Source organism: Hippocampus comes, unplaced genomic scaffold, assembly GCF_001891065.2.
Source record: "Hippocampus comes isolate QL1 unplaced genomic scaffold, H_comes_QL1_v1.1 scaffold367, whole genome shotgun sequence".
Classification (NCBI taxonomy): Eukaryota; Metazoa; Chordata; class Actinopteri; order Syngnathiformes; family Syngnathidae; genus Hippocampus; species Hippocampus comes.
In genome coordinates, this window is record NW_017805741.1 from 1,594,700 (window position 1) to 1,617,647 (window position 22,948).

The 22,948-nt window shown below is 46.4% G+C and overlaps 4 protein-coding genes across 11 annotated transcripts; all 4 read right to left on the reverse strand.

The window, feature by feature from the left end:
- Window positions 1-79: 79 nt before the first annotated feature.
- On the reverse strand, window positions 80-6,891 carry smarcd2 (SWI/SNF related BAF chromatin remodeling complex subunit D2). 2 transcript variants are annotated; one of them, XM_019883422.1, is made up of 13 exons: window positions 6,410-6,891; window positions 5,277-5,476; window positions 4,366-4,408; window positions 4,156-4,278; window positions 3,763-3,882; window positions 3,026-3,121; window positions 2,249-2,350; window positions 1,989-2,150; window positions 1,791-1,888; window positions 1,282-1,417; window positions 1,092-1,214; window positions 912-1,013; window positions 80-832 (listed from the first exon to the last, which is right to left on the reverse strand). In XM_019883422.1, exons 1-13 carry the CDS (start codon window positions 6,560-6,562, stop codon window positions 779-781), a joined length of 1,512 nt encoding a protein of 503 aa, XP_019738981.1. In that variant the 5' UTR covers window positions 6,563-6,891; the 3' UTR covers window positions 80-778. The 2 variants fall into 2 exon arrangements, with proteins under 2 accessions (XP_019738981.1, XP_019738980.1); XM_019883421.1 differs by having other exon boundaries at window positions 5,262-5,476.
- A 482-nt stretch (window positions 6,892-7,373) lies between these two features.
- On the reverse strand, window positions 7,374-10,635 carry atxn7l3b (ataxin 7 like 3b). 2 transcript variants are annotated; one of them, XM_019883424.1, is made up of 9 exons: window positions 10,538-10,635; window positions 9,998-10,071; window positions 9,783-9,906; window positions 9,570-9,702; window positions 9,145-9,316; window positions 8,530-8,630; window positions 8,426-8,448; window positions 8,252-8,297; window positions 7,374-8,124 (listed from the first exon to the last, which is right to left on the reverse strand). In XM_019883424.1, the coding sequence occupies exons 3-9, from the start codon at window positions 9,831-9,833 to the stop codon at window positions 8,045-8,047; spliced, it is 606 nt and encodes a 201-aa protein (XP_019738983.1). In that variant the 5' UTR covers window positions 9,834-9,906; window positions 9,998-10,071; window positions 10,538-10,635; the 3' UTR covers window positions 7,374-8,044. The 2 variants fall into 2 exon arrangements, with proteins under 2 accessions (XP_019738983.1, XP_019738986.1); XM_019883427.1 differs by lacking the exon at window positions 10,538-10,635 and adding an exon at window positions 10,289-10,526.
- Window positions 10,636-10,998: 363 nt separating this feature from the next.
- Window positions 10,999-13,958, reverse strand: LOC109523868 (nucleolar transcription factor 1-like). 3 transcript variants are annotated; one of them, XM_019883306.1, is made up of 12 exons: window positions 13,723-13,955; window positions 13,471-13,646; window positions 13,032-13,103; window positions 12,737-12,880; window positions 12,613-12,668; window positions 12,479-12,530; window positions 12,084-12,145; window positions 11,766-11,907; window positions 11,651-11,692; window positions 11,465-11,524; window positions 11,322-11,390; window positions 10,999-11,241 (listed from the first exon to the last, which is right to left on the reverse strand). In XM_019883306.1, exons 1-12 carry the CDS (start codon window positions 13,730-13,732, stop codon window positions 11,194-11,196), a joined length of 933 nt encoding a protein of 310 aa, XP_019738865.1. In that variant the 5' UTR covers window positions 13,733-13,955; the 3' UTR covers window positions 10,999-11,193. The 3 variants fall into 3 exon arrangements, with proteins under 3 accessions (XP_019738865.1, XP_019738866.1, XP_019738867.1); XM_019883307.1 differs by lacking the exon at window positions 13,032-13,103 and having other exon boundaries at window positions 13,723-13,958; XM_019883308.1 differs by lacking the exon at window positions 12,737-12,880 and having other exon boundaries at window positions 13,723-13,957.
- A 363-nt stretch (window positions 13,959-14,321) lies between these two features.
- slc4a1b (solute carrier family 4 member 1b (Diego blood group)) lies at window positions 14,322-21,514 on the reverse strand. 4 transcript variants are annotated; one of them, XM_019883605.1, is made up of 19 exons: window positions 21,439-21,514; window positions 20,610-20,807; window positions 20,295-20,346; window positions 19,366-19,534; window positions 18,798-18,933; window positions 18,655-18,733; window positions 18,532-18,574; window positions 18,039-18,223; window positions 17,698-17,902; window positions 17,401-17,607; window positions 17,185-17,333; window positions 16,810-17,004; window positions 16,471-16,719; window positions 16,286-16,375; window positions 15,604-15,770; window positions 15,274-15,515; window positions 14,901-15,070; window positions 14,643-14,816; window positions 14,322-14,563 (listed from the first exon to the last, which is right to left on the reverse strand). In XM_019883605.1, exons 4-19 carry the CDS (start codon window positions 19,523-19,525, stop codon window positions 14,483-14,485), a joined length of 2,532 nt encoding a protein of 843 aa, XP_019739164.1. In that variant the 5' UTR covers window positions 19,526-19,534; window positions 20,295-20,346; window positions 20,610-20,807; window positions 21,439-21,514; the 3' UTR covers window positions 14,322-14,482. The 4 variants fall into 4 exon arrangements, with proteins under 4 accessions (XP_019739164.1, XP_019739165.1, XP_019739163.1 ...); XM_019883606.1 differs by having other exon boundaries at window positions 18,661-18,733; window positions 19,366-19,540; XM_019883604.1 differs by having other exon boundaries at window positions 19,366-19,540.
- Between the last annotated feature and the right edge of the window lie 1,434 nt (window positions 21,515-22,948).

Here is a 22,948-nt window from a genome sequence, read left to right on the forward strand (position 1 = left end):
TTGTCCCAACACGCACCTTCATAGCGCAACGTCAGACTCGTCAGCTCCTTTACCAGTCACAAAGCACAAAAATGGGTGCAGTCGTGGGACATTTGTCGTTACGTTTATTAAAAAATTCCCCACATGTATAAAAGATAAAGAACTTGGCTCGAACTTAAAACAACATGCACATTTTTAACCGCCTTGCAAAAAGTACGCCAACATTACATTCTCAACAGTTTTGGCACATCTGCGAACATGGAATGTTGAAGTAAGTGAAAGCGATCCCGGTGCAACAAAAAAAGCATTTCAATGATGAGCCGGTTCATGCAGCGAAGTAAAATGAACTACACATAAAACTTTTCAAACCTTTTGTTGTAACTCAAAAAACATTCAGGAAGTTTAAGGTTAAAAAAAAACTCTTAAGAAAAGTATTACTTTGCTCTTTCAGAGTATATATTCACAATTCTCTCAATAAAAATATACCTTTGTGTATACATTTTGGAATGCCTTTAAATGCTCTCGTTTGATCAACAAGATATGGCTTGCAAATAATGAGAGGTAAACAGACACCATTTGGAATGAAGCATGCCGGTAAGAAACACAGTACCATAAACAATCATAAAAAAATGCAAAACAAGTCGATGGGCTCAAAATGACAAACAATCTCGGTTTTTGGAAAGAAAAAAAAAAACATTTTAAACAAATGGGTGCATGATACTTGATTTAAGGAATGTCAGAAAGGCATGTAAACATTTGAATTTTGACTCAATCTTAGTTAAGACAACGTGTTCGCTCTTCAGGTGAGCCTGATCCCAAGAACCTGCTCCAGCTCTTGTCTTCTCTGCTGCACCTGAAGGCAAAGGAGCGGGGGGAGGAGGTCATTTCAAAAGTATAACTGCCGAGCTGAATTGTTTGGCACACTGACGTACTTTGGAGTACACGTATCTGCCGACTGCTTCTGGCATCCACGGTGCCTGGTAGAATTCCGTCCTCCTCTCCTCTTCTGGATTTCCGGTCACATCTGTCATCACCTGGAGGGGGAAAAAGTTTAAACAACAAAATGGGTGTTGTGGTTAGAGAAAAAAAAAATAAATAATGACAATGTTCACCTTCAGATCTCGGCATTGAGATTTGAGCCAGTCCTGGATGAAGTCCTGAGGATTATTGCTGAAGCTCAACATGAAGTCTCTCTCGGTCTTCAGCTGGTTGATGTACTCGATGGTCTCGTGGATCTGAAAATGCAAAGTGTTACGCTTTTTTTGTTTTTTTTCACAGGAGAGCTCTGGCGGTTAAGTGGACCTTGGTCTCCAATGCGGTGATTTCCTGCTGGTTGGTGGTGGATGACAAGAAGCTGCTCATTTGGCTCTTGAGCGGGTCGTCCACCTCCACGTCGATGTCATAGCAAGCCGTCTTCTTCTGGTCAGTGGGGTCCACGCTGCACAAAAGCCAAAGGACATCACACATGGGCAAACGTGCACACAAACGCTATTATTGGCAGTCATTCAATTCACTATTTGGCGATCCCGCACAATGCGAGGAAATGGTTTAAGAGCAGGATCTCTCTCAAACATGCGCAGATGAAAAAAACAACACTACAAGAGATGGCGACAAAATACAAAAGAGCAAATAGCGAAGTGTTAATTTGCTATGCTAATTTGAAATGCAAATTCACAAATACCAAACCGCGAACCAGCAGATCGTAACGGTCGATCAAGGTTCATATTTGGCAAGAGAAAGAAATCAAAATTGTGACACCCAACAAAAAAATATTGGACTCAAGAGAGAACTTCCAATCCTAGCAAACATACCTGATCATGTGATTGATGACGATGGGGTCGGGGTGCTGGAGCAGCCCGGCCAGTTTCATGGGAATCTCAGAGAACCTCATGCGATTGCAGCCAAATATCTGATCGGTATTACACATGAAAAGAAAAGTACACTCAAGGTGAAATAACAAGCTGCGGTGGCCGTCCAAGTCGCGCTTGGGTGCCGTGTTCTTGCCCGACCTTTCTGAAATAGTGATTGCAGTTGATGTACTCCTTCTCATGGCTGTCTTGCAGCTTGTTGTTCTTGATGTAGAGCCAAAGAGCCTGCATGATGCTGGCCCGCGTCTGCGTGTGCACGCCCAGCAGCCGAGCCAGCCGCAGATCCAGTTTGTACTGCGGCGGCTGTGCAAAAAAAAAAGAGGGGAAGAAAAAACAGTTGAGTATTTCTTTTTTTCAAAATGATGAATGAGAAAGGTGGCGGCGCGAAGGAGCGCACCCACCTGGTGGTCGAGCATGAGCAGAAGGGTGCATTTGACGTTGACGTCGCCGGGCCTTTTGACCTGGAAACCGTCCGTCTCCTGAGTGGTGGGCATTCGGTGCCACTGACACAAGAAATATGTTGAATAAATAACATTCCGTATCGAGCGTCAAAAAGTGTCATTCTGTCCATTTGTTGACGAGAACGAGTGAACTGACACGCAAATAAAAATAAACACAATTCCAAATAAAAAGAGATGAAACGATTAACATATGATTGTCTATGTATGTTATAGGTAGAGCAGAAAAGAAAATTCGATGACTTTCATTGATTACGGACAATTCAATGATTGTTCGTTCAGTCACTTGGATGAAATTGATGGCGGACGGGGATGTAGTACTTGGTTGCAACCACCAGAGGTGCTGCATATTCATTCTCAATGACTTTGCGAACAAAAGAAGAACAGCAATTATGTATCACAGTATTTAAGGTTATATTGGTGAAATGAACAATACCACAAGACCAACAACATGCTTGCTAAATCTTTCTTTTTGAAAAGGGCCGTTGAACGTTGATGTGTTGTAATCAAATGTTTTCGGCCTGATGGCGTCAGGCCATCGTCCAGATGGGAGATCCCCAAGCGCCGAGCCTGAACCACGTCAAACAAAGGCCGTTCCCAAAAAGGCTTTTAACGATTCCAGCTGAATTCCACTTTCGGGTCAAGTCAGGCTGGCGAGAAGCAGTGCTGCTCTCCACATGTTGGAATTCAAAGTGGAATACTTGCAAAGTTATGTCATACCTCCACCAAATGGTTGTCGGGTCCGTAGAGCTCCTTATCGAGCTCGATCACCAGGCTCTTAAAGAAAGATGAGAACTTCCTCTTCTGCTTGCCAGGCTGGGGTACACAGAGCGCCGAAGAGAACGTCAAGACAGAAAACACTAGATAATGATACACTGAGTTGATATAGATAAAAGTCTATCTATCTAGCTAACTGTGTAAGTTTTCCTGTTGTACTGGCAAGATAATGTCATATAAATAAAGCCTCAGTTCATTGCTGTTTCTATAATTGCAGTTCTTGCAGCGTTTGCAGCTGCATTGCTGCACGCTGACCAAATTGGGGGCGGCGAAGCATAAAAAGTGCAGACAAACAGAAAAAGCCGCGAGCGCGCTCGGTCCCTCCCCAGCCCCGTGGAAGCATGTTTGCACAACACGACCTCTTTCACTTCTTCTCTGACATCCTCTCTGGCCTGCGAGCCGCATGCCTGAACATCCCCTTCATGTGGCCCCAGATGACACCGCCAGTGGTGCTGGAATTGATGGCGGGAGGAGAGGCATGTCAGCCTCATGGTATGTAAGGGCCTGCGGTTTCAATTCCCGCCTTTTAAAACGAGCGCAGGGGCCTGCGTGCCGGCGCGGAGCGCGCTCGACGCACATCTGGACGCGCCGGCCTAACCAACCGGCCGCGGCGAGGAGACGTAACAACGGAGCCCAGAAATACAACGCCCGGAAAGGAGATTGCAGTGGAATTGACTTACTTCTTCGAGAAGTTTTCCCTCCACTCGCAATTCCCAGGAGGACACCTTCTCTGTCTCCTCGCCCTCGGGCTTGCACGGGGTGTACGTGTTGGAAATGTAGATCCTCAGCTTGCGCTTTTGCTGCGTCGTCAAAAAGGAAACAAACAAGCGGAGCTGTGAGACAAGCTGGCGTCTGCTAAATCAAGAGTGAAGGTTGAGAAATTACAAGCAGATTTTTTGGGGGAGAAAAAGGGGGGGTTGAAGCCGTCACAAAGATGCTGTCAGTTACAGCACGTGACACTAACTTTAAATGGCTGAAACATAGCGAGAAATAAATGTGTAATCATGGAGTTCACTGAATACGATTTGTAGGTAAGTGTGCGAATACTGTAATATCACCGCGATGCTGCATACCATAATGGGCTTCTTTATAGCTTCCTGTATCTCCATGCGCTTACGGGCGATGGTCTGATCCAGTTTCCTCTCAAAGGCCAAGAGGTCCATGTAGGCCTGAGACTCTGGCACCAAGTCGCGGATCTACGGCGTCAACACGGATGTACGCTTTTAGAGAATAACCACTGACAATTCCCAGAAGAAATTCCCAGAGGTTCAAAAGTCTCTTACTCTCTGCGGGAGAACCTTGTCAGCCATCTTGCGTCTTTTTGCCCTAATGGAAAAAAAAAAAAAAAAAGGCCCACATGATTATGCTCATCAACTGCCAACTAACATTTGATACATGATTTCACATTTCCTATGACTCGTTAAACACATCATTGTTCAGCAAAACCATCACACATAAATAGTCTGGCAATTATTTGCGCTTCATGACGCAGCTCCACCTATTTATGAATCTGTTCATGGATTCTCGGAAGACTCCCAAAGTGTTGCTTTGGGCGCACTCATTCTTCTCCGCAGAGACTTCGGCAGGCCATGAAAGAGCTTCATTGTGGAGGAGGCTGCAAGCACAGCCTCACCTCAAGGCTCGCCGCGGTTATGAGCGTGGCATCGCAGAGCGCTTTCAAGTCCAAAATAGCCACCAGTCTCCAGTCACGGGACGCTGCGATGACCGTTTGTTTGGAGATACGGGCACTGTTTAGTGCTCGACAAACAGGCTGCAATGGACATTCGGGACGTTGCTCTTTGAAATTGGCTACGGCCCGATTGCTTATTAGGCGTTGCTAGCTCATCACAATGGAGATATGAGCTTAGTGGAATCCAAACACAAAATGGTGGTGTACTGCAGGGCAGTGATTGAGGTCGATGACTTTTTGGCAAGGGAAATGAACACTCAATCGATTCAATCGTTGTACTTGATAGACCGACTCGTATTACGATGACACTTTGCTCTACTGGGTGTCAATGTGAATATCGAAGTGCGAGGCATTCTGGATCACCGCCCTGATTGCGTCACTTCGATGACACCGAGGAGAAGTTTAAAAGTCTGTTGCAATTCCACAGTCTGTCTTGGGCAATCACATTTATTAAGAACCGTTAGTTCTTCTTGCATCACACACTCTCACTTCTTCAGTCCGTACCCGCGCCGGTGGCCTCCCAGCGCCTCTTGCTGCTGCTGGTGGTGGTGATGAAATAAGCGCTTCCGCGAGGCGTCCAAGGTTGCCGGGGGCCCCATGGTGGGCCGCATGGGCATGCTGCTGCTGCCGTATGAGGGACCGGGAAGGTGCCCCCCCATCGAACCCATTGGGCCCCCAACTCTGCCGAGTGGCATCCCGGGACGCTGGCAAGGGGAAAGGAAAAGCGGTGTTTTAGAAGGATGATCAGCTGCAAAAACAATAATGGCTCTTTATGATTGAATGTTTATTTTGAACGTGAAAAACGATCAACAAAAGACATTATAACACTTGTTTTCCACTACTTCTAACTTCCCCACGAGCTCCAAATAATTTTGATGAGTATCTGTACTTGGAGTCTTTATATTTCTGTCAACTTTGCCATTTTACTCCCTGCATTTGAAAACGGATACTTTGCAAACAGTACGGTAAACTACGGGGGCTTGCAAAAAGGGTGGACAATATTTGACAACATCCAACTACAGGCATACTATGATGAAAATGACGAAACATTAAATGTAGATAATTATTCTGCAACGAGCCATTGTTCCAACCTCCATTGGAGACAATGTCAGACGGTCACTTAATGGGCAGTTGGAAGACATGGTATAGAAGGAAAGAAATACATTTTAGGGGACTTATCACAGCGTTTGGCCACTTTCTAAGACCTCAACGTTTCATTCTTCTGCTCCATTTTCATGATGACTGAGCGATTCTGATGCAAACACCCAAGGGACTTTTTAGTGATATTGCCCCACATGTTTGCTTGCCCCAAATGACAACTGCAAGGCTCGCTGACAACACGGTGCTGGTGTTAAACTTTTATTTTTACTTCCACCAAAAGAGCCACCGTCTTTTGAACGATTAAAAAAAAAAGGTTGAAAAAGTTTCTTCATGAATTGTGCGCTAAACCCATTTGAGTTAGTTCCTTTCAAATGCGGAAGAAGCACGGGACACACAGCTAGTGCCTCTCCTTCAGCGTTATAAAAACAACTCTTTTTCAAAGCAAACTCCGAACGTGGACAGAAAAACGTTCGGATAACTTTTACTGCGCAAAATCGAACCGAATATAAGTGAGAAAACGAAGCAAAAAGACGAACCTGCGTGTACTGCTGTGCGCCGCTCAAGGAGCGGGGGTATCCCGCCGCAGTTGGCGGCATCCCGGGCATCCTCAAGCCGGCAGCCAGTCCAACATTCATCGGGCTCAGGCTGGGGCTCATGGTCGGACCCGCGAAGCTTCCCCTCGTCGACATTTAGTGATTTCCAGTCACGGGGAAAACGAAAAAAAAAACTTGCTCCAACGTACTTGGTGTTGAGTGAACGTGTCAGTTCGAAGTTTTAAAGTTTGCGTTACCGTGACTTGGTTTGACAGCGCGTAAGGTCAACAACAACAACAAAACAAAGCAAGAAAAAAAGCGCGGTTCTACTCGAATCGCGTCCAATTTCGGGCTTCTTGTTAACTACTAGTTATTCTTATCCGAACACTGAGCTGCGGTGGATGTTGGACCCCTTCCGATGTAGTCTGAACATTTTCAACCAGCGACGTTACCGCAGCGTTTTAAAGGAAAGATCTCCTTATGTCGGCTGCTGTGTTCACAAAACATCGGATTTTGGAAAGCCTGTGCGCTTCACTCTCACTCCCATAGCAAAGCATAGTTTTATGTTGTTGTTTTTTCTACTGTAAAATCAGCGCCGCTAATTTCCCTAGTAATTACGATCGCCCTTCATAATTTATCCATCCACCATTTTTATCAGAAACATGTTCAATAAGTTTAAAGTAGGGGGTTTTTGGAAGCAGTACTTGAAAGCACCATTCTGTTGACAGAAACTCGTTGCAAATGAGACGTAAAAAATAAATTTCGCCTCTATTCCCTGCTTTCTGGTCATTCATACTGGCAAAATTATCGCGATTAAAAATTATTATTTTTTGTGGAAGACGTATATTAACACTTAAGATTGTATTTTGAATGGGCCTTTGTCGGTTCGACAGCGCCCTCTGTTGGTTGTTGGCATCTAAGCAGCAGTAAAGTATTTTCCCCGTTGTATTGGAGCCCAAAAGCAAAAGACAAATAACAAATCATTTATTATGCTAGAGAGATGAAAGAAACTGAGCCAGGATAGCAGCAATTCAACTATCGGAATATTTACACTATCACATCACAATTGAGGATTTGTGCAACCCTTTTACACTGTAAACACATGAGACATGTTTGAACCCTAAAACTCAAGTACCCCCCCACCCAAAAAAGAAAAAAAAAAAAGACACTTGCTTTCGCCACCAATTGCTTGTTCAATAAATGTGCACTCGCTGGTGAGTGAGTTGTTTCTCCTTCAAACTCACGCATGCACACACAGAGGCGCGAAAACAGAAGCCAAACCATTTCTAGTGATTGTCTGAAACGTCATGTGACCCTTAGACATTATTTTCTTCCGGAAGAAAACGAACAGCTGAAATACGCACACACTTGCTTGCGTAATTCAGTTTTTCTTTTTTGACAATACCTTGCATGATATATGTAGTGAAATCATACATCAAATGATTCATTATAACCGTGACAGCAATTCCAGCGAGGAGAGGATTAAAAAGCCAGTGTCTTTACGATGATTCGGGTAGTTTAAAAAAAAAAAAAACTGTCAAGTACTAAGTGGGAGGTCTGAGCAGTAGTCGTCGTACAAGCCACTGTAAAACGCAATACTTTCACCACAATCGAGTACTGCTGGTTGTCCATGTGTCATTACTGAGGGAAGGCCTCATCTTTCATCAACATGCGCGGGCTTTCCTGGTTGTCCATGCGACGTCGAGGACCCATCATGCCTGTGGGGAAATAATCGCAAGAATAAAATGCACACCATTATGTTGCAGCTAGCTTTTGAAAGCCGTCTGTTTTTTGGGGTTTTTTTTGTTTTTGCAGCATGATCCATTAAGGCTGATTTCAACTTACTGCTCTTATGCTTGAAGGATTTGGATCTTCTTGGTGAATTTGGATTCTGAAGTGGAGGGGAACAAGTGACACAGAGCTCAATTTTTTAAAACGTATCGCTGCCAGGTCTGAATTAAATTGACACGGCACTGCCTCAAAAGACAGAGATGAGAAACATAAGAATGAGAAACGTACCTTGTCACCTTTTCTTTTCTTGGCTGTAGATGTGAGTCGGGGACAAAAAACACTTTCAGCAGGTAATACAATTTAGAAAGCAAATAAAATAAGAAAAGCGGCACCTTTCTTTTCTGCCCCGTAAGACCAGTCGTTATCATTGACATCGTCGTTGTCTTCTTGGTCGCTCTCGGACTTGTTGTTGGTGTTGTTACCTGTGACTATTCTGGAAAAACGGGAAGAACGTGCCATGACGCATGCACATCATCATTTAGGCCCGACCAATTATAATTGGACGATATTGGCTGTTTTCAAATTAGCATTTTTTTTACTCAACAACAAATTACAACATAAGACAAAGATAAGAAAAGATAGCGTATTTTCACGACCATAAGAAGTCTCTGATTTTCTCCAAAATGGACGGGGCGCCTAATAATGCTGCCCACACCTGTTCGAGCTTTCGCAAAAGCCGGCATCATATCTGAGGAGCCCACTCTGACTAGGGTGCATGCATGCTACCGTATAGTTTAAGCTAGCGCACGTTTTACCATCCCTGCGTCCAATAATGTATGATTTTACTTGTCTGTCCGCGGGCATGTTTTGAGTCATCGTTTAATTTTTTTGCTATATGTCACCTTAAAAATGCTTACTTGGTGCAAAGTGTGTGTGAAAACAACAGTCACGACCTGACAAAGGCTTTCAAAAAGACCTGCTCTGTGGTTTGCTTTTTGAGGCCTCACCTGCGGTTGGCGATGCGGCTGCTGTTGCGTCCCATGCCGAGGCACTTCTCCAGGTGCGGCGCAAAGCGCGAGGCGGCGATGCTTCGGCTGCAGTTGGGACAAACGCACTCTTTGTTTTTCCACTGGTTGTAAACCTGGCCGAACACATCCAAGCCCGGCTGGTCCACGATTTCTTCACGTTTGGACACGGGGGGAAGAACAGTCAAGTCAGACGTGGATTGAGGAGACGCGCCGTCACCAAAGCCACAAAAGTTGGAAGGCGGCAACTCCACTATTATTGGTTGTTGAGGAAATTTCATTATGTTTTTTTTTCCTCAAGCACATCAAGTTTTCAAAATAATAAGCATTACATATTTAATAACATCCTTCTGCAAGAGGCCAGTTGTCACCGCTGTACCGCTGAGCATCTACGCAGACATTCTCACCAAAGTCTCGCATGCTTTCTTGGTCCGTGTCATCCAGGAAGAAATAACCCTGCTTGACAGCCCGGTGCACCTCGAAGCAAAGGCCCAGGCAAGCATCCTCCACCAGGTCAGACAGGATGTCCTGAGCTAGGCCCTGTTGGTGGCAGGAAACCAAGCATCGCTGAGAAACTCACTCACTCCCTCCCTCGGCATTGTTCTCCAAGTTGACTGCACCTCCAGCTTGCCGTTGTCCAGGCCGGACATTGAAACCTCCTCCATTTTCATTTGCCACAAGTACCAGATGAGCCGTCGCTGCTGTGGTCATGCTGCAGCTCAGCAAGCCTCGGCCAAAACAGGGCTGCGGAGATTGGTGGAGGAGGCTGACGTTGACGCGACCGGCTCTCAATCACATGAATGGAACGTACTGCCAGATACAGTACTGTACTCACAAATGCACGTCAGATCACTTGCGAGGCTTTGCGCTCCCCTCTCTCGCCGGTCTTCCACTTGCCACGTCTATATGCTGAGGATGAAGACCATTAAAAAGCACGTTAGGTTGACGTCGGCGCATCGACTGGATGGAACCCTCAAATATCCTCCGCCCCCCTTTGGAGGAAAAAAAAAAGCAGGCAGAACAAAACAAAGGAAAGCGAGAGGATTGGAAACGCCAGGTTACAACAAGGCGGTTTACAAGCTAATCGAGCTAACGGAACGCGACGGGCTTCGAACGTAGCATTCACCGTGTTAACGTGAAGGATACGACTCCAAAGTGTTTGCGGTTGCCTCCCTGGAATGGCTTTCGCCGTCGAGATTTGCGGTGCCCCCGTAGCTCAAGTCAACGCCGCTGCATTGCGGCGGCTGCTCTCGCAACATCTCGTGAAAACACGCGCGCGCCGCTTTGCAAGCATCTCGCCGTGGATTAAAACGCGTCTGCGGTGAGCAGGGCGTGCGTAGCAACCGCGTAAAATGTCTTGATTGGGTTTATTTACCTATTGCGGCAGGCATCCATCTTTAGATCTCCAATCAGACAGAAGCAATCGATCGCAGCGCGACGTCTTCGCTCCCCACCTTCTGTCGGTCACGTTGGGACGTCACTCGAGAAGTCAACGCTGAGCCACGTTATTTAGGACTTCGAATGAATACATTTTAGTAATAAACGAGCGGAAATTGCATGCAAATACCGTGGAAGTAGTGGTAAAGTGTACAATGTGACCCTTGGATTGTTCTGAGGAAATTGTGTCATCTCTCGGAATATTTGGTGGCGATTTTACTGCGAAAAGTGCAATGTCGAGGTTCGAAATGATCTGAACAGTTTGAATTTGGAATGGGATGGTGCAGAACTTTTCTGTCGAGTGTGACATTTTGAAAAATATTTCTTTTTATGGAAAATGTGAAATTCTGTCAAAGCTGACTTTTGTAAACAAAACATGTCTGGAAAAAACCCAAAGTATTCATTTTCCATGTTATTCAAATATAAAATTTATTAAACTTTACATAACTCCAAGTCAACTACAATTATTTCAAATATAAAAGCATCATTGCATAAATATAAACAAAAACAAAGACACAAAGAGGGCAAGATGCAATTCCCAACAACATTGTCACTGCAGGTATTTTGATATGGCAGCATCCAAAACGCATCCATCTAAAACACATCAAAGCAGATATCCCCGGGGTGGTCGGCGTCAACCTCCTGTGGATTGATGTCGGAAGGTTTAATGGACAATGCTGGCCACAACAACAAAATATGAAGTCCTGTTTCATCATCCTGACCTCATCGCAATCCCAATACGGTTCCTCTTCATCGCTGCTGCTGACGTCAATGTCTTCGTCCTCGGAATCCTGGGAGACAAAAGTACTAAACTATTAAAAAACAAACAAACAAAACAGTTCTTATCATGCGGGGCAACACTCACCGAGGGTCTTGTAGCCTTCTTGGTTGGGCCAATGTGATCGCTTGCGGAGTGTTGACGATTCTGCAATAGAAAAATGCTTTGGACATTTTCCCCCCTTAATATTGCGATTTAATACGCAATTATTTTTTTCAAGGTCCTTTTCCCATGAATTTCAACGCTGGGTTCAGAATTTCATGAATGACTCACCAAACGATATTCCTTCATCTTCAGCGCGTAATCTGTCTTCATCTGCGAGATCGTGCAGAGAACCTTGCATCAAGTTGATCAGCAGTGTCCGCGTAGTGAACGTTAGCGTGCATACCGTCGCGCAGCGTAAACTGAAGCTGTTCCTCTCGCCGGCGGTCAAGTCACGCCAGCGTTGGGCCCACTCTCTCACGTAGCCTCTTTTGGGAACGCCCTCCATGGACCCCCTCTGCTCTTTGCAGAATAGGTTGTAACCGCTCCTTCACACCACACACACACAAACACACATGCCACGGCTAAAGTTGACAAAAATGCGCGGCAATCCAAGTTACAGAAAAAAAAAGTTCTCTTTTTTTTTTTTTTTTTTTTTGCTTGAGTAATAAGAAAGCATGAGTCCATCTTCATTTATCACAGTGGGCGTTTGTGTGTGTTTTACTTGGGGGGCTTTGGAGGTCGGGTGTCCTCTGGGGATTCCTCCAAACTCTTTTCGCTTTCACCCTAAAAGGAAATGCATCCATTGAATATTTGGGGAAAATTCAAGATGGGTCACGTCAAGATTTTTTATGTACTTTTTTTTTCTTCCATAGTTGTATTTAAAAATAAAAAAATAAACACTGTCAGCAATGCTAAGTGGACCCTAAAAATGTAACTGAATCTGCATAGTCTGATTTAACACAAATTAGTCTGCACTCCCCAACATCTAAATTTCCTCTTATTGATTAACCAATGTGTCATTTTGCACCCCCCCACCATGAAGTATTTCCAAAGTGAACATTTTGCAACCCCAGTGGGAAAACCACATTTAAGCCTACAAATGTCATGTTGTCATACTTCGGACGTGTCCTTGAAAAGCCACTTCTCCTTCTCTTGCATGTCCGTATCGCTGCAACAAAAATGAGTCACAGAAATGTCTTTTTTTCCTTTTTGAACAACAGCAGCACGCATTCCCGTGTTGAATTTAGTACCTGAACTTTTTCTTGTATTGTGCATGCGCACGCTGGTACTTCTCTACGTACGGGGCCTGTAAGTGATGGAGAAGAAATTAGTGATGTTCCCTTCACGACGGGGAACATTCAGGCTTGAGCCTACCTTCTCCTCCTCCGTCAGGGCATTGTAATTGTCTATGATTAGTTTGAAGAGCTTTTCGCGAGTCAACTCAGGGTGCTGCGCATGATATTTGCACACGTTCTCTTCGTAAAAGATGATCCTTGGAGGACCGGGTTTCTTTGGGCGCTTTGAAAAGACAGATGGATCACAATGACGGTGTGTCTATTTAGTGGGCATTTTCTATCTGGATGCAAATCTCTGCAGTGAAGCCAACCAACGACGGAGCGCCTGTTCAAAATTTGACCAAAGACATGTTAATAACCCACTTGGGTTTTACCTTTTTGGTTCTATTTGAAAGTTCATCTGCAGCTTCATCAACAAGCTCTGTGAGTGTTCGAATCTTGCGCATCTGAAGAAAGAATGTGCGCATCTAAGTACCATACAAAATGTGCGCGAAACAAAAATGTAAATGAAACCAACGACGCATAAGGGGGCAACAATGACTTGCTCTTCCACAGCAGATGGCAGAAGGTACAATTGACCTGCTGCAATTCATACAGCAGAATTTTCGTTGAAATACCACCCCCCCCCCCAGATTCACGCAAGTAAATTCATGAGTAAATTGAGACGAGATCATCATTTATTATTTTGTGGCATTTTTGCCTTAAAAACATATCACCTAAGCTGCTAAGAAATACCATGAACTCTCAAAAATAAACATTAGCAACTGTTAAATTCGAAAGCAGCAGACAACACTACACAAAAATTCGTCTCACCTTGTGCGACACAACTCTCCACTTTTGTTGGCAATCTTTTGGTGAAAAGGGAGGGAATGCCACTTTCTCCCAGTCCAACTTCTTGACTCCATGCAAGAACGCTCTCATTCGGTCACCGTCCGAGATGTTTGTTTTCATCGCATTGAGAAGCTTCAATAGATTTTCTGTTGTCCACGCTTTGTAACACAAGGTAACAGAAAGCCACATTCAACCGCTGCCAGAGTTGGAGTTGTTGAAGTTTGCAATACCTACCGGTGTCCATTTCGGCTCCGGCCGCCGCAAAACACTACAGCGGTTTCCTCGTAGGTGACTTGAACGCGCCAGCTCATGAGCAACGTTAGCAAGCAGGGTGTGTTTTCTTGTTGTTAAGTCTCAAAATACAGTTTTGAACACATTGTCGATCCTGCAAACTTGATTTAAAAGCACGAAAACGCCACCGTAAACAGAACGTCAAGACACTTCATGCCTAAATTATGAAAACATGTGCAGGAAGTAATCCCCGTAGGCGTGGTCTTTTGGTGACCAATCAGGAACGAGCAGCTGTTTTCTTCGTGAGTAATCGGGATGACAGGGAGAATCGCGTATTGCGCCATCTACCGTTCAGGTGGATGTGTAATGGACTCCCGTTGATTAGGATTTGACTCACCAACAATAAAAAGAAGTGGAAATTAACATTTAATGTACGTTTTATGTTTAAAAAAAAAAAGACGGTACTGAAAAAAAATAGACATTACTTTGTGTTAATGTTAGAAGGAAGAGCACACTATCAAAGGTTTTCATAATAATTTTATTGACTTTCGGTAAAATATTAAGTTTTTTCATGGGGACGGAAAAGGCACAAATGCAATTAAAAAAAAGCGAGACAAATTTGATTTGTCATCTCGCGATACCAATTAACCGTAAGAAATAATTTGTACCCATTTTTTAATGCGAATGCAATTGCTTGCAACCTTGAATTTCAGCCTTAATTATTTTCTTTTAAAATGTTTTGAAGAGTGGCCATTCTTTATGTCTACAATGGCATCTGAGTTTCCCAGTACACATCTTGTCCCGGCTCCTCCTCGAATGTCACTTTAGCGTCATCCGCATCCAACTAAGCAACAAAGGAAATGCAAAGCATTTAACATTCATATACATAAAGGATGTTGCATTAAAAGAGACAAGCAACTTACACATTTCATTTCCAGCTCAGTAAAGAGACGCCCGGTCATGAACATGCGTAAGGGGATGGTGAGGATGAGGATGAATGGAAGTGCGAGGGAGGCCGGACTGGATTTCACAATCCACAAAAGAGCGAGGCACACGATCTGGATGGCCGTGAACAAGTGCATTCTCCCGGTATTCACCTGCCATCAAAGTGTAACGTGAGAACCCAACCCCAAATGCCGCCGGTATGGGCGGCGGCTGTCATGGCCACGGGCGGCTCTTACTCTGGTGGCGTACGGCTCATTGGGATGGTATTTCTTGGGGATGAGGAGCAGCAGCATACGATCCCACAGCTGGATGCCGTTTAGCGACGTGACGCCCATGTAGAGGAAGATCCCAAACAAGGCCGCCATGGGAATCAGCTTCAGGATGGGCTCCATCAGAATGGACAAACCTTGAAACAAACTTTCGCTGGAGAGCTTTTCATGTTTGGAAACAATAAGCGCCGGGGTACTTTGAGACTAAACTTTCTGGGTTAGGGTTTGCACTCCCAGATCCATCCACCAAGTTTTTTTTTTTTTTTTTTGCTATTTCATCTAGACTTGAGACTTATTTCCCACTTGCACGCGTCCTTCCACCTCCGCCGCCTCCACTTACCGACCAGCAGCGCCACAACAATGCCGCTGACCCTCTGCTCCAGCACTTTCTCGATCACGGGTTTGGTTCCTTTGCTCATGACGGTGAGGGCGTTGGCATGAGTGACGGAGCGCACCGTGGCGGCGCTGAGCCACGGCACGCCGAAGATGGCGCTGATACCGCCCATGCCCACCAAGACCAGAAGGTCAAAATGGAAGCCGGAGCCTTTGGCCATCTTCCTTTCCGGTTTGCTAACGATCAAGCTGGAACATTTCATGAGAGACCAATTGGACATGAGTGTGTGAACGAAGAACCTTTTTTGTGGGTTGGTGGGGGGGCAATAGAACCTACGTTGTGATTTGGGACTCCAAGAAGATGAGGATGAAGACGAGCAAAGCCGGAACGCAGCATGCAAACATCATCCACACGGGGAAGGGTGAGTGCTCGCCAAACGGGTTGATGAGCCAGCCTCTTTTGGCGGGATTCGAGACCATCAGCCCTTTAGGTACCACCAGTTTCTACAGATACATTTTTTTATCCCATTAAGCCTCGAAATTGCATGACATTGAGTGCACGGAATGGACAAAAAGCTGAGTGCTGAGAAACAAAGCGCGGTTCTTGTGGTTTTGAACAGCGCTGGATTCCAATAGAACGCATTTTAATCACAATTAACGCACCGGTACCCGGTTAACGAGCCTCCCGGTCTGCTCGGCGACACTCGGACAAGTTGGGGCAATATCGCCGTTAAATCCTGTTAAAAGTAAGGCCTTCGCAGCAAAAGCAGAGCGGTCGAAGAACAGTTTCGTCTTCTCTTCATCTTGGTCCCGCATTTAACAGTCGCACTCTTTTTTTTTTTTTCTTTCTTGAGTGCGGCTGTTAAATAAGGCGTGGTCAAGCTGTGTTATTATACAGTATTGCGTGCTTTTAATTTGAAAGTCTGACTTTGAACAGGACGTGTTACTGTTGCCCGAGTGTTGCAGAGCAACAGGCAAGAGCATCGACAGGGATTTGTTGGGGTAAGATCCACGCCAACCTGAGTGTAGGTGTCTCCGATGCTGTAGTCCACGACAATCATGAGGAAAATGGCAATGGGCACACCAAAGTCACCCAACAAACGTCTGACCTAGAAGAGCCACGCGATGACCATGAGGCTGATGATGAGGATGACTTCAATCAACCCAACCTAGTTCATTGCAAATGGTAAAGAGAGCTCGTCACCTTTCCCGGCAGAAACGTTCCGTTCTTGAACTGGCGAAGGAAATAGGCTATGAAGAAGCAGCCAAGCATGAGGCACATGGAGAGCAGGGCTGTGTTGGGGTAAGCTGGCGTCAAAGAGCTGACGATAACAGTCGCGTTGCCAGTCGCGTTGTCCAAGATGACCGTCTGTTCCAGCTTTGGGTGCCAGGGGTTTTCTAGAGATGCATTCAGATGATCGTAATTCAGAATCAATGGATGAGCCTTGAAGATCTGGAGAGGTGCGGGAGAGTTATTGCACTCCGACGGCCACGTCGGCTGGTGGAATTCTGAGCGAAAGAGGAGCGATGGCCCGACGATTACCCTGGCAAGCTTGGCGAAGGTTTCGTAGATGAAGATGATGGAGATGAGGATGGAGAATATCTCCTGGGTGAAGCGGGAGATGAAGCGCACCAGGAAGCTTCCCTCGCAGGCCACGATGATCACCACGATGACCACCAGCCACACGCCCACCCACACTCGCCCGACAATGTACTCAATTTCCTGGGACTTGCAGAACTGCATCAACCAGATTTGATAAATGGACTTGAGCAAGCGCCCTCAACAGTGAGCCTGGCCGAGTAGAGACTCTTTAAGTGTTTTCCTGGCGCATTACCGCGACTCCAGAACTTAGAAATCGATAAGAATCTGCTCATGCGAAGTTGTATTGCTAACTGGGTTTTTTTTTTCTCAACTCACAGCATAAAAGGCCTCTTCAAACACTAACAGAGGCCCAGAGAAGCCGATAACGAGCACGGGCTGGGCAGCAATGAAACAGAAGATGATCCCCTGGATGCTGGTGGAGATGAGAAGCTCCGGGACGCCCATCATGTCCTCCACTTTGTCCGCTAAATGAAGAAATAGCACGGATGAGCGCCACGGTCTCAAGCGCGAGTGCCGCTATCGCATACAGACCTAGGAGGCCCCCAAAAGTGATGGCGGGAGAGAGAGCCGCAAAGTAGATGAAGATAATGGCAGCGAGGACCTGAGAGTTGAGAGCATCGGTAATATCGCTCTTGTAGTACCGGTATCGTCTTCTAATGTCTCGTATCATCCCGCCGAATGGCCGACCCGTGCGGGAAAGGGGGTCGTTTTCGGGGGGAGGTGCGCCGGAGAAGGTAACTGCAGAATTAAGAAAGCCGAAATGTGATTCGGGGGGCATTTTGGCGCTTTACCATGACCGTTTCCTCAATCGCCAACGTCGGGCCTTACGCTGACTCGGCTTGCTGTCCAACACGGGCTCGGATGAGTGGACTCTGTCCTTCAGCAATTTCTTCTGGAAGTCGACGATGGAACTGAGCATGGCTTCGTTTTGGATCTCGACCGGTGGGATGACGATGCTGCAGTCCATGAAGTCGCCCACGGCTTCAGTCAGATCTCGGAGGCTGTTAGCCTGAGACGCTGCCTGGTTGAACAACTGGTGGACAGAAACAGAAGCGCTCATCTTTCAATTTTTTTTTTTTTAATGACTTTTTTGAAGAAATAGTGAGGACTAGCTCTGAGACTTCTGCGATTGACTCGCACATCTGAGCGTCCGGCGTCAGCAGACTCACTTTATCGGCCATGAGCGCCGCCATGGCTCGCCCGGTCTCATGGTAATCCATATCGGCCTTGCTGGGCCCCATCAGCACGAAGACGAAGCGTACGGGCTCCGGAGCCTCCAAGGCCGAGTCGAGCGCCACCGCCTCTTTCAGACGCACAAAGACCACGGCGGGCCTTTCCAGGAAGTCCAAAGCTCCTGCAGCGAACCTCTCATATGTCAATTTTGTGAATGTGCCGGTGAAACGCCGCGTAATGCGGAGGGTCGGGATCGAGAACCGCGACGAAATTCTGGGTGTAATTCAAGCAGGAAGAGGTGAAAACGCCAACGCCGTTCATTTGTCCCTCTTTAAAATGATGCCGCGTGACAGTGGAGTAACACTTTCTCACCTACTAACACCATCGAAGCCTCCGTAATTCAAGCAGGAAGAGGTGAAAACGCCAAAGCCGTTCATCTGTCCCTCTTTAAAATGATGCCGTGTGACAGTGGAGTTAACACTTTCTCACCTACTAACACCATCGAAGCCTCCACATGGTCAGACTCGTCCTTCTGTGCAAAACAAAAAGAGTCAGATGGCATTTCAGGTCATACGCACGCCGCGTGGCGTCGTGGGATCGGCAGCCAATGATCTTTACCCTCTCCTTGACGGAAAACCTGCGCAGGTCCGCTCCATCGGTCAGGGCTTGACTCTCTGGATCATCTGGTTGGCTGGAGGGAGGAAAGAGAAAATGAACTCGAGCGCCGCAGTTGTCGGTGCTGTTTCGGAGTCTACCCGCGGTTCTGGAGCAGACACTTGGTCATCCCCTCCTGGTCTCCCGGTCGGATCTGCTTGTGTTTGAGCATCTCGGCGACCATTTTCTCGGCGATGCCGTCCAAGGTTTTCTCCGCGCAGTCAAAAAGCATCACACCTGGACGCAGAAACGCATTGTGCTTGTTGCTGACCACGATGTGTCCCCGGGTTACATTTTGTGCACGCTCTAAGTCACATTGTTGGGGGTCCAAAAACACATTACGGGGAAGATTTTTTTTTTTTTTCCCTCATCCTGCATGCCAACGAAACACAACACGTGACCCTGAATACAATTGAGAATTTCTTTTTTTTTTTTTTTTTACATTAGTAGCTCCTCTTCAATAGAACAGATCGGGGCCAAGGTGGGGCGCGACGCTACAGCACATCCGCCAAAGCCAAGGTAGGGAGGAGTCATTTGTTTCGTATGCTTGCTTTGTTGGCATCGTGGTCCCCAAATGGAGCTATGCACTTCAAAAAAAAAAAAAAACTGGACCTCCCAGTTCTGGTTTGTGCCCCCACCCCTCCCCAGGCATTTGATTCTTTCTCTGACCAGTGTTCATGGAACGTCGCAGCTGGACCAGACTCTTGAAGGTGAGGTACGAGACAGGCGAGGTCGCCCACACGCCGGACTGGGGGTCGAAGCTCTCCTCGGCCGCCGCCCATCGTCCCGTCTCCTGCCAGTAGGTCTGCTCCTTGTGGTCCTTCATCATCTTGCTCAGCTACAACTACCGAAGGGAGAAAGTTGTTGTTGGTGGTGGTGGTGCTGCGCTGACGTTCATGAGGTGTGAGCCGCACTGCGGCCGCAGTGCGTTGGGCGGCCGCGAGGTTGGACTGGAACGCTGAAGTTGTATGTGAAAACAGAATGATTTATTTCCAAAACACGGATGAAGAAAGGGGTGGAGGGATTAATATCGGATTGACATTCTGCGCAAGTATGAGTGGCGCCTGTGTGTGCGTGCGCGTGTGTTGACCGTCTGCGCGCGTGGGACACGGTGACATTGACGTTTTGCAACTAAGTGGTGCACGTTCTTCGATGCGCTCTCCGAGAGGTGGTGCCCATACTGTCTGTGTGCCGTGCTTCTCAAACCTTTCACATCACCTCCCAAAATACTTCCTATTGCACGACCAACATGAAAGTATGGCTGCGGAGAAGGCGCAATTTACTCTCTAACATGGAGAACAATCTTCAAAATTAATTTGGCAGAGTTCTCACGGCTCTTACGTTATTGCCTTCGGACTTGATGCACAGCAAATTTTAGTTTTTGTTTTGTTTCATTTTCGAAGAAAAAAAAATCGGAATAACTGCTATTTTTAAGTACAGTAAGAAGATATTTGACGGGTTTATGATGCATTTTTTTTTTTCAATTCACATCGTCAGTCAGCAGGTGTTGAAAAAATGGAGGAATTGGTGATCATTTACGAACCGGGACGCTGCATTGCTTCCTTCGAGAAAACTTTTGCAGCGAGCGCGGCACCTACCTCGTGCGGTCATCCACCAAGCGGGCCGAAGCGGTGACAAGCGCCGACTGACCTGGGAAACAAGAAGAAAGCGTGACTTTATAAAAGGCTGGATGTATGGATGCACGCTGCGGGATGATGGGTGGTCCGCGCACGCATACGCGCACCAATTGACAGTCTGACATCCGGCACCCATAATATTGATAGTATATACAGCTGCTAGGTATGTGCGGAGTCACACTATGTCATTATCCAACCAGCATCTTATCCCATTTAATGTCTGTGTTTAGAGGTCAACAAAGGCTTGGATTACACTTTTGGGTCTTGTGCGCTCACCTTCAAAAGCGCCCCGGTGGATCCTCGCTGCTCCGCCGTTCTGTCCATTTTCCAGGAAGTTCGGCTTCCAATGGAGAAACTCCACAGGAAGTCCTTCTGTCAGGTCCACTGACGACCGGCGTTGCCTGGAACCGTCAAGCCACAATGACTGGCGTAGGAGGCCGGTGCCTTATCCGTTCGAGAAAGGTGATGCAGAACCTAAAAACAATCAAGTTTTATAATTAGGGGAACCGAAACCGTGACATTCAGTGAAAAAATGTGTTGTGATTAATTGCCCGAGAGCACCAAAGTTGACTCCACTCGGGTCAGTGGCTTCTGGTTCGGTTTTGGTGCTCCGGTTTCAAGTTTTGAGGCAAGCTTGGCTTTCAGTTTACTGTCATGAGGCTAAAGAGGCCTTTCAAACTTAAAGCCGAGGGGACGTGTGAGCATCAACCCCAACATTTTGTGGACGTCAGTTCTCAACCTCTCCTATTTGTTGACTTTGACCATCACGTAATAGTTTGGTGTTTTGACGAGCATGCCTCAGTCGGCACAGAATAACCAGTGTCAAAAGTGGTGCTCAAGATACAGATCTTAAAGTCAACACCCCAGATGGGACTCAGACCCACAAGCCCTGACTTAGGAGGCCAGTGCCTGATCCATGAGGCCACTGGGGCCGCCGACCGAAACCTGAACATATAAAAACAATTTTTAGGCTGTCACAAAAGGGCGTTAAAAAACGGGGGGAACACATGATCAATTTACATTCAATAAAAACATTGCTGCACTGACAGATGGAATGGACACTGAACAAGTTTCTGGACACGCACGCGATGAGGATTGTGTGTACCTTGCAATGGAGTAGCTGCGGATCTCTCCCAACAGGGGGCGACATTGTATCACCTCACCATACAATGCCATTTAGCCTGCAAAAAAAAAAAAAAAAATGTGGGTTATGAGGGATTGATTTATAGATGCATAGTTAGAAAGTTAGTTAGTTAGTATGCTAGCTAGCTCGATGATTCTGGTGTGGCCTTTTGATGCCAGGTAGTTATTTGCCACCCCTTTTGTGGCACGTTTCAGCAATGACACTGCCAAAAAAAAAAAAAGAAAATCAATAACGATGTGGCAGAATTATCTTCCAGTTCTATCGCACTGGGTGTGTATGAGTGAGTAGTTGCAGCATATCAAGCATATCTCCATGTCCCGAGATGGATGCATAATGACTGCATTGAGAGCCAAAAACGCCCGAGGCTCATTTTGTTCATTTCAACTGTGTTTCCTCATATCTAATCAATACAAAAGACCCACTCACTGACAAAAGACTGCAAAAATTCCACCCCCACCCAAAATTCTGTTTGACCAAGGTTGAATAATGGACAATAGGTATCAAAATACGACTCCTTGTTGAACACGTTCCGCGTTCAAACAGCCTTGTCCTCTGCGCACATTGTCATTAACAACACTTGAATGTCACGTTCATTTACAAAACAGCAGCAAACAAAAAACAAGCCTGAAAACAATAGCTTCCGTATTTACAGTGACTGACCATAGAAAGACCGAGGACTGCTAACCAGCAGAATCTGGGCTTCCTGTGACTGGATAAATAATGTATGAAAGCAAAGAGGAACAGACGCGCAGAGAGAAAATCCATGTCACACTGTCGGTGCCACATCAGCAAAAAAAAAAAAAAAAATGCACGACCGCCACCGTGAATTCAGATTCTCAAATGACAGTGAACGCGATTGTCATTTGAGCCAACGCACCATCATGACAACTTCCCCAAATGCAAGACTAACCCTTAAACCGGACTTTTTTTTTTCAAATGGACTTAAAAGTAGTTAAGCGAGACCACACACATCCCTCGGCCCAACAGGACTGCTCACCTGGAACGCAATCCTTGATTGGAACCTGAGAGGGGACAGCCAAGGCCTCGCGGACCACCCAGCCTCTGTCCACCGCGTCTTGACAGATGGCCACGCAACGTGAGCCGCCGCTATCTTGTGTTGGTGCACTGATTCCGATGGGGAGTGACCCGCTAACTTAACTGCGTCAAGTAAGTTGCATTACAGCCGCTTGCTTTGCTGTGTCCGGCCTTCGACTTGATTATTTTTGCCATCTCTGGCGCATACCGAATGCCAAACGCAGCCAAAAAGCATGCAGGCCCCCTGTGGAAATGCCAACAGGAACCTTAGTGTCCTGCGTGCCGTATGGCTGCTGGGAAGACTGCAAATTCAGAGCTCCTCCAGCATTTTGGCGTGGGCTTTCCCGGTGTGCCACGTCTTTAATGGGACAGCGTGTTTAGTCATGATCGGAAGCCACTGGGTGCTTTTAGTTCTTTTTATCGAGCCAATATTTCG

Excerpts from the sequence above, each read along its gene's own strand:
- smarcd2 (XM_019883421.1), bottom strand. The coding sequence starts at position 6,562 with ATGTCGACGAGGGGAAGCTTCGCGGGTCCGACCATGAGCCCCAGCCTG. Across the intron at positions 3,883-4,155 it reads CTATAAAGAAGCCCATTATG|CAAAAGCGCAAGCTGAGGAT; the intron begins GTATGCAGCATC and ends TTGACGACGCAG. Across the intron at positions 833-911 it reads GCAGATACGTGTACTCCAAA|GTGCAGCAGAGAAGACAAGA; the intron begins GTACGTCAGTGT and ends CTTTGCCTTCAG.
- slc4a1b (XM_019883605.1), bottom strand. The coding sequence starts at position 19,525 with ATGATGAAGGACCACAAGGAGCAGACCTACTGGCAGGAGACGGGACGA. Across the intron at positions 18,934-19,365 it reads GCGACGTTCCATGAACACTG|GTGTGATGCTTTTTGACTGC; the intron begins GTCAGAGAAAGA and ends TTCTGCGTCCAG. Across the intron at positions 18,734-18,797 it reads TGTCTGCTCCAGAACCGCGG|CCAACCAGATGATCCAGAGA; the intron begins GTAGACTCCGAA and ends TCCTCCCTCCAG.
- LOC109523868 (XM_019883306.1), bottom strand. Across the intron at positions 12,881-13,031 it reads TTTCAAATAGAACCAAAAAG|CGCCCAAAGAAACCCGGTCC; the intron begins GTAAAACCCAAG and ends GTCTTTTCAAAG. Across the intron at positions 11,391-11,464 it reads AGAAGGCTACAAGACCCTCG|GATTCCGAGGACGAAGACAT; the intron begins GTGAGTGTTGCC and ends TTTGTCTCCCAG.
- atxn7l3b (XM_019883424.1), bottom strand. The coding sequence starts at position 9,833 with ATGAAAATGGAGGAGGTTTCAATGTCCGGCCTGGACAACGGCAAGCTG. Across the intron at positions 8,631-9,144 it reads AGCCGCATCGCCAACCGCAG|AATAGTCACAGGTAACAACA; the intron begins GTGAGGCCTCAA and ends CCGTTTTTCCAG. Across the intron at positions 8,125-8,251 it reads ATCCTTCAAGCATAAGAGCA|GCATGATGGGTCCTCGACGT; the intron begins GTAAGTTGAAAT and ends ATTTCCCCACAG.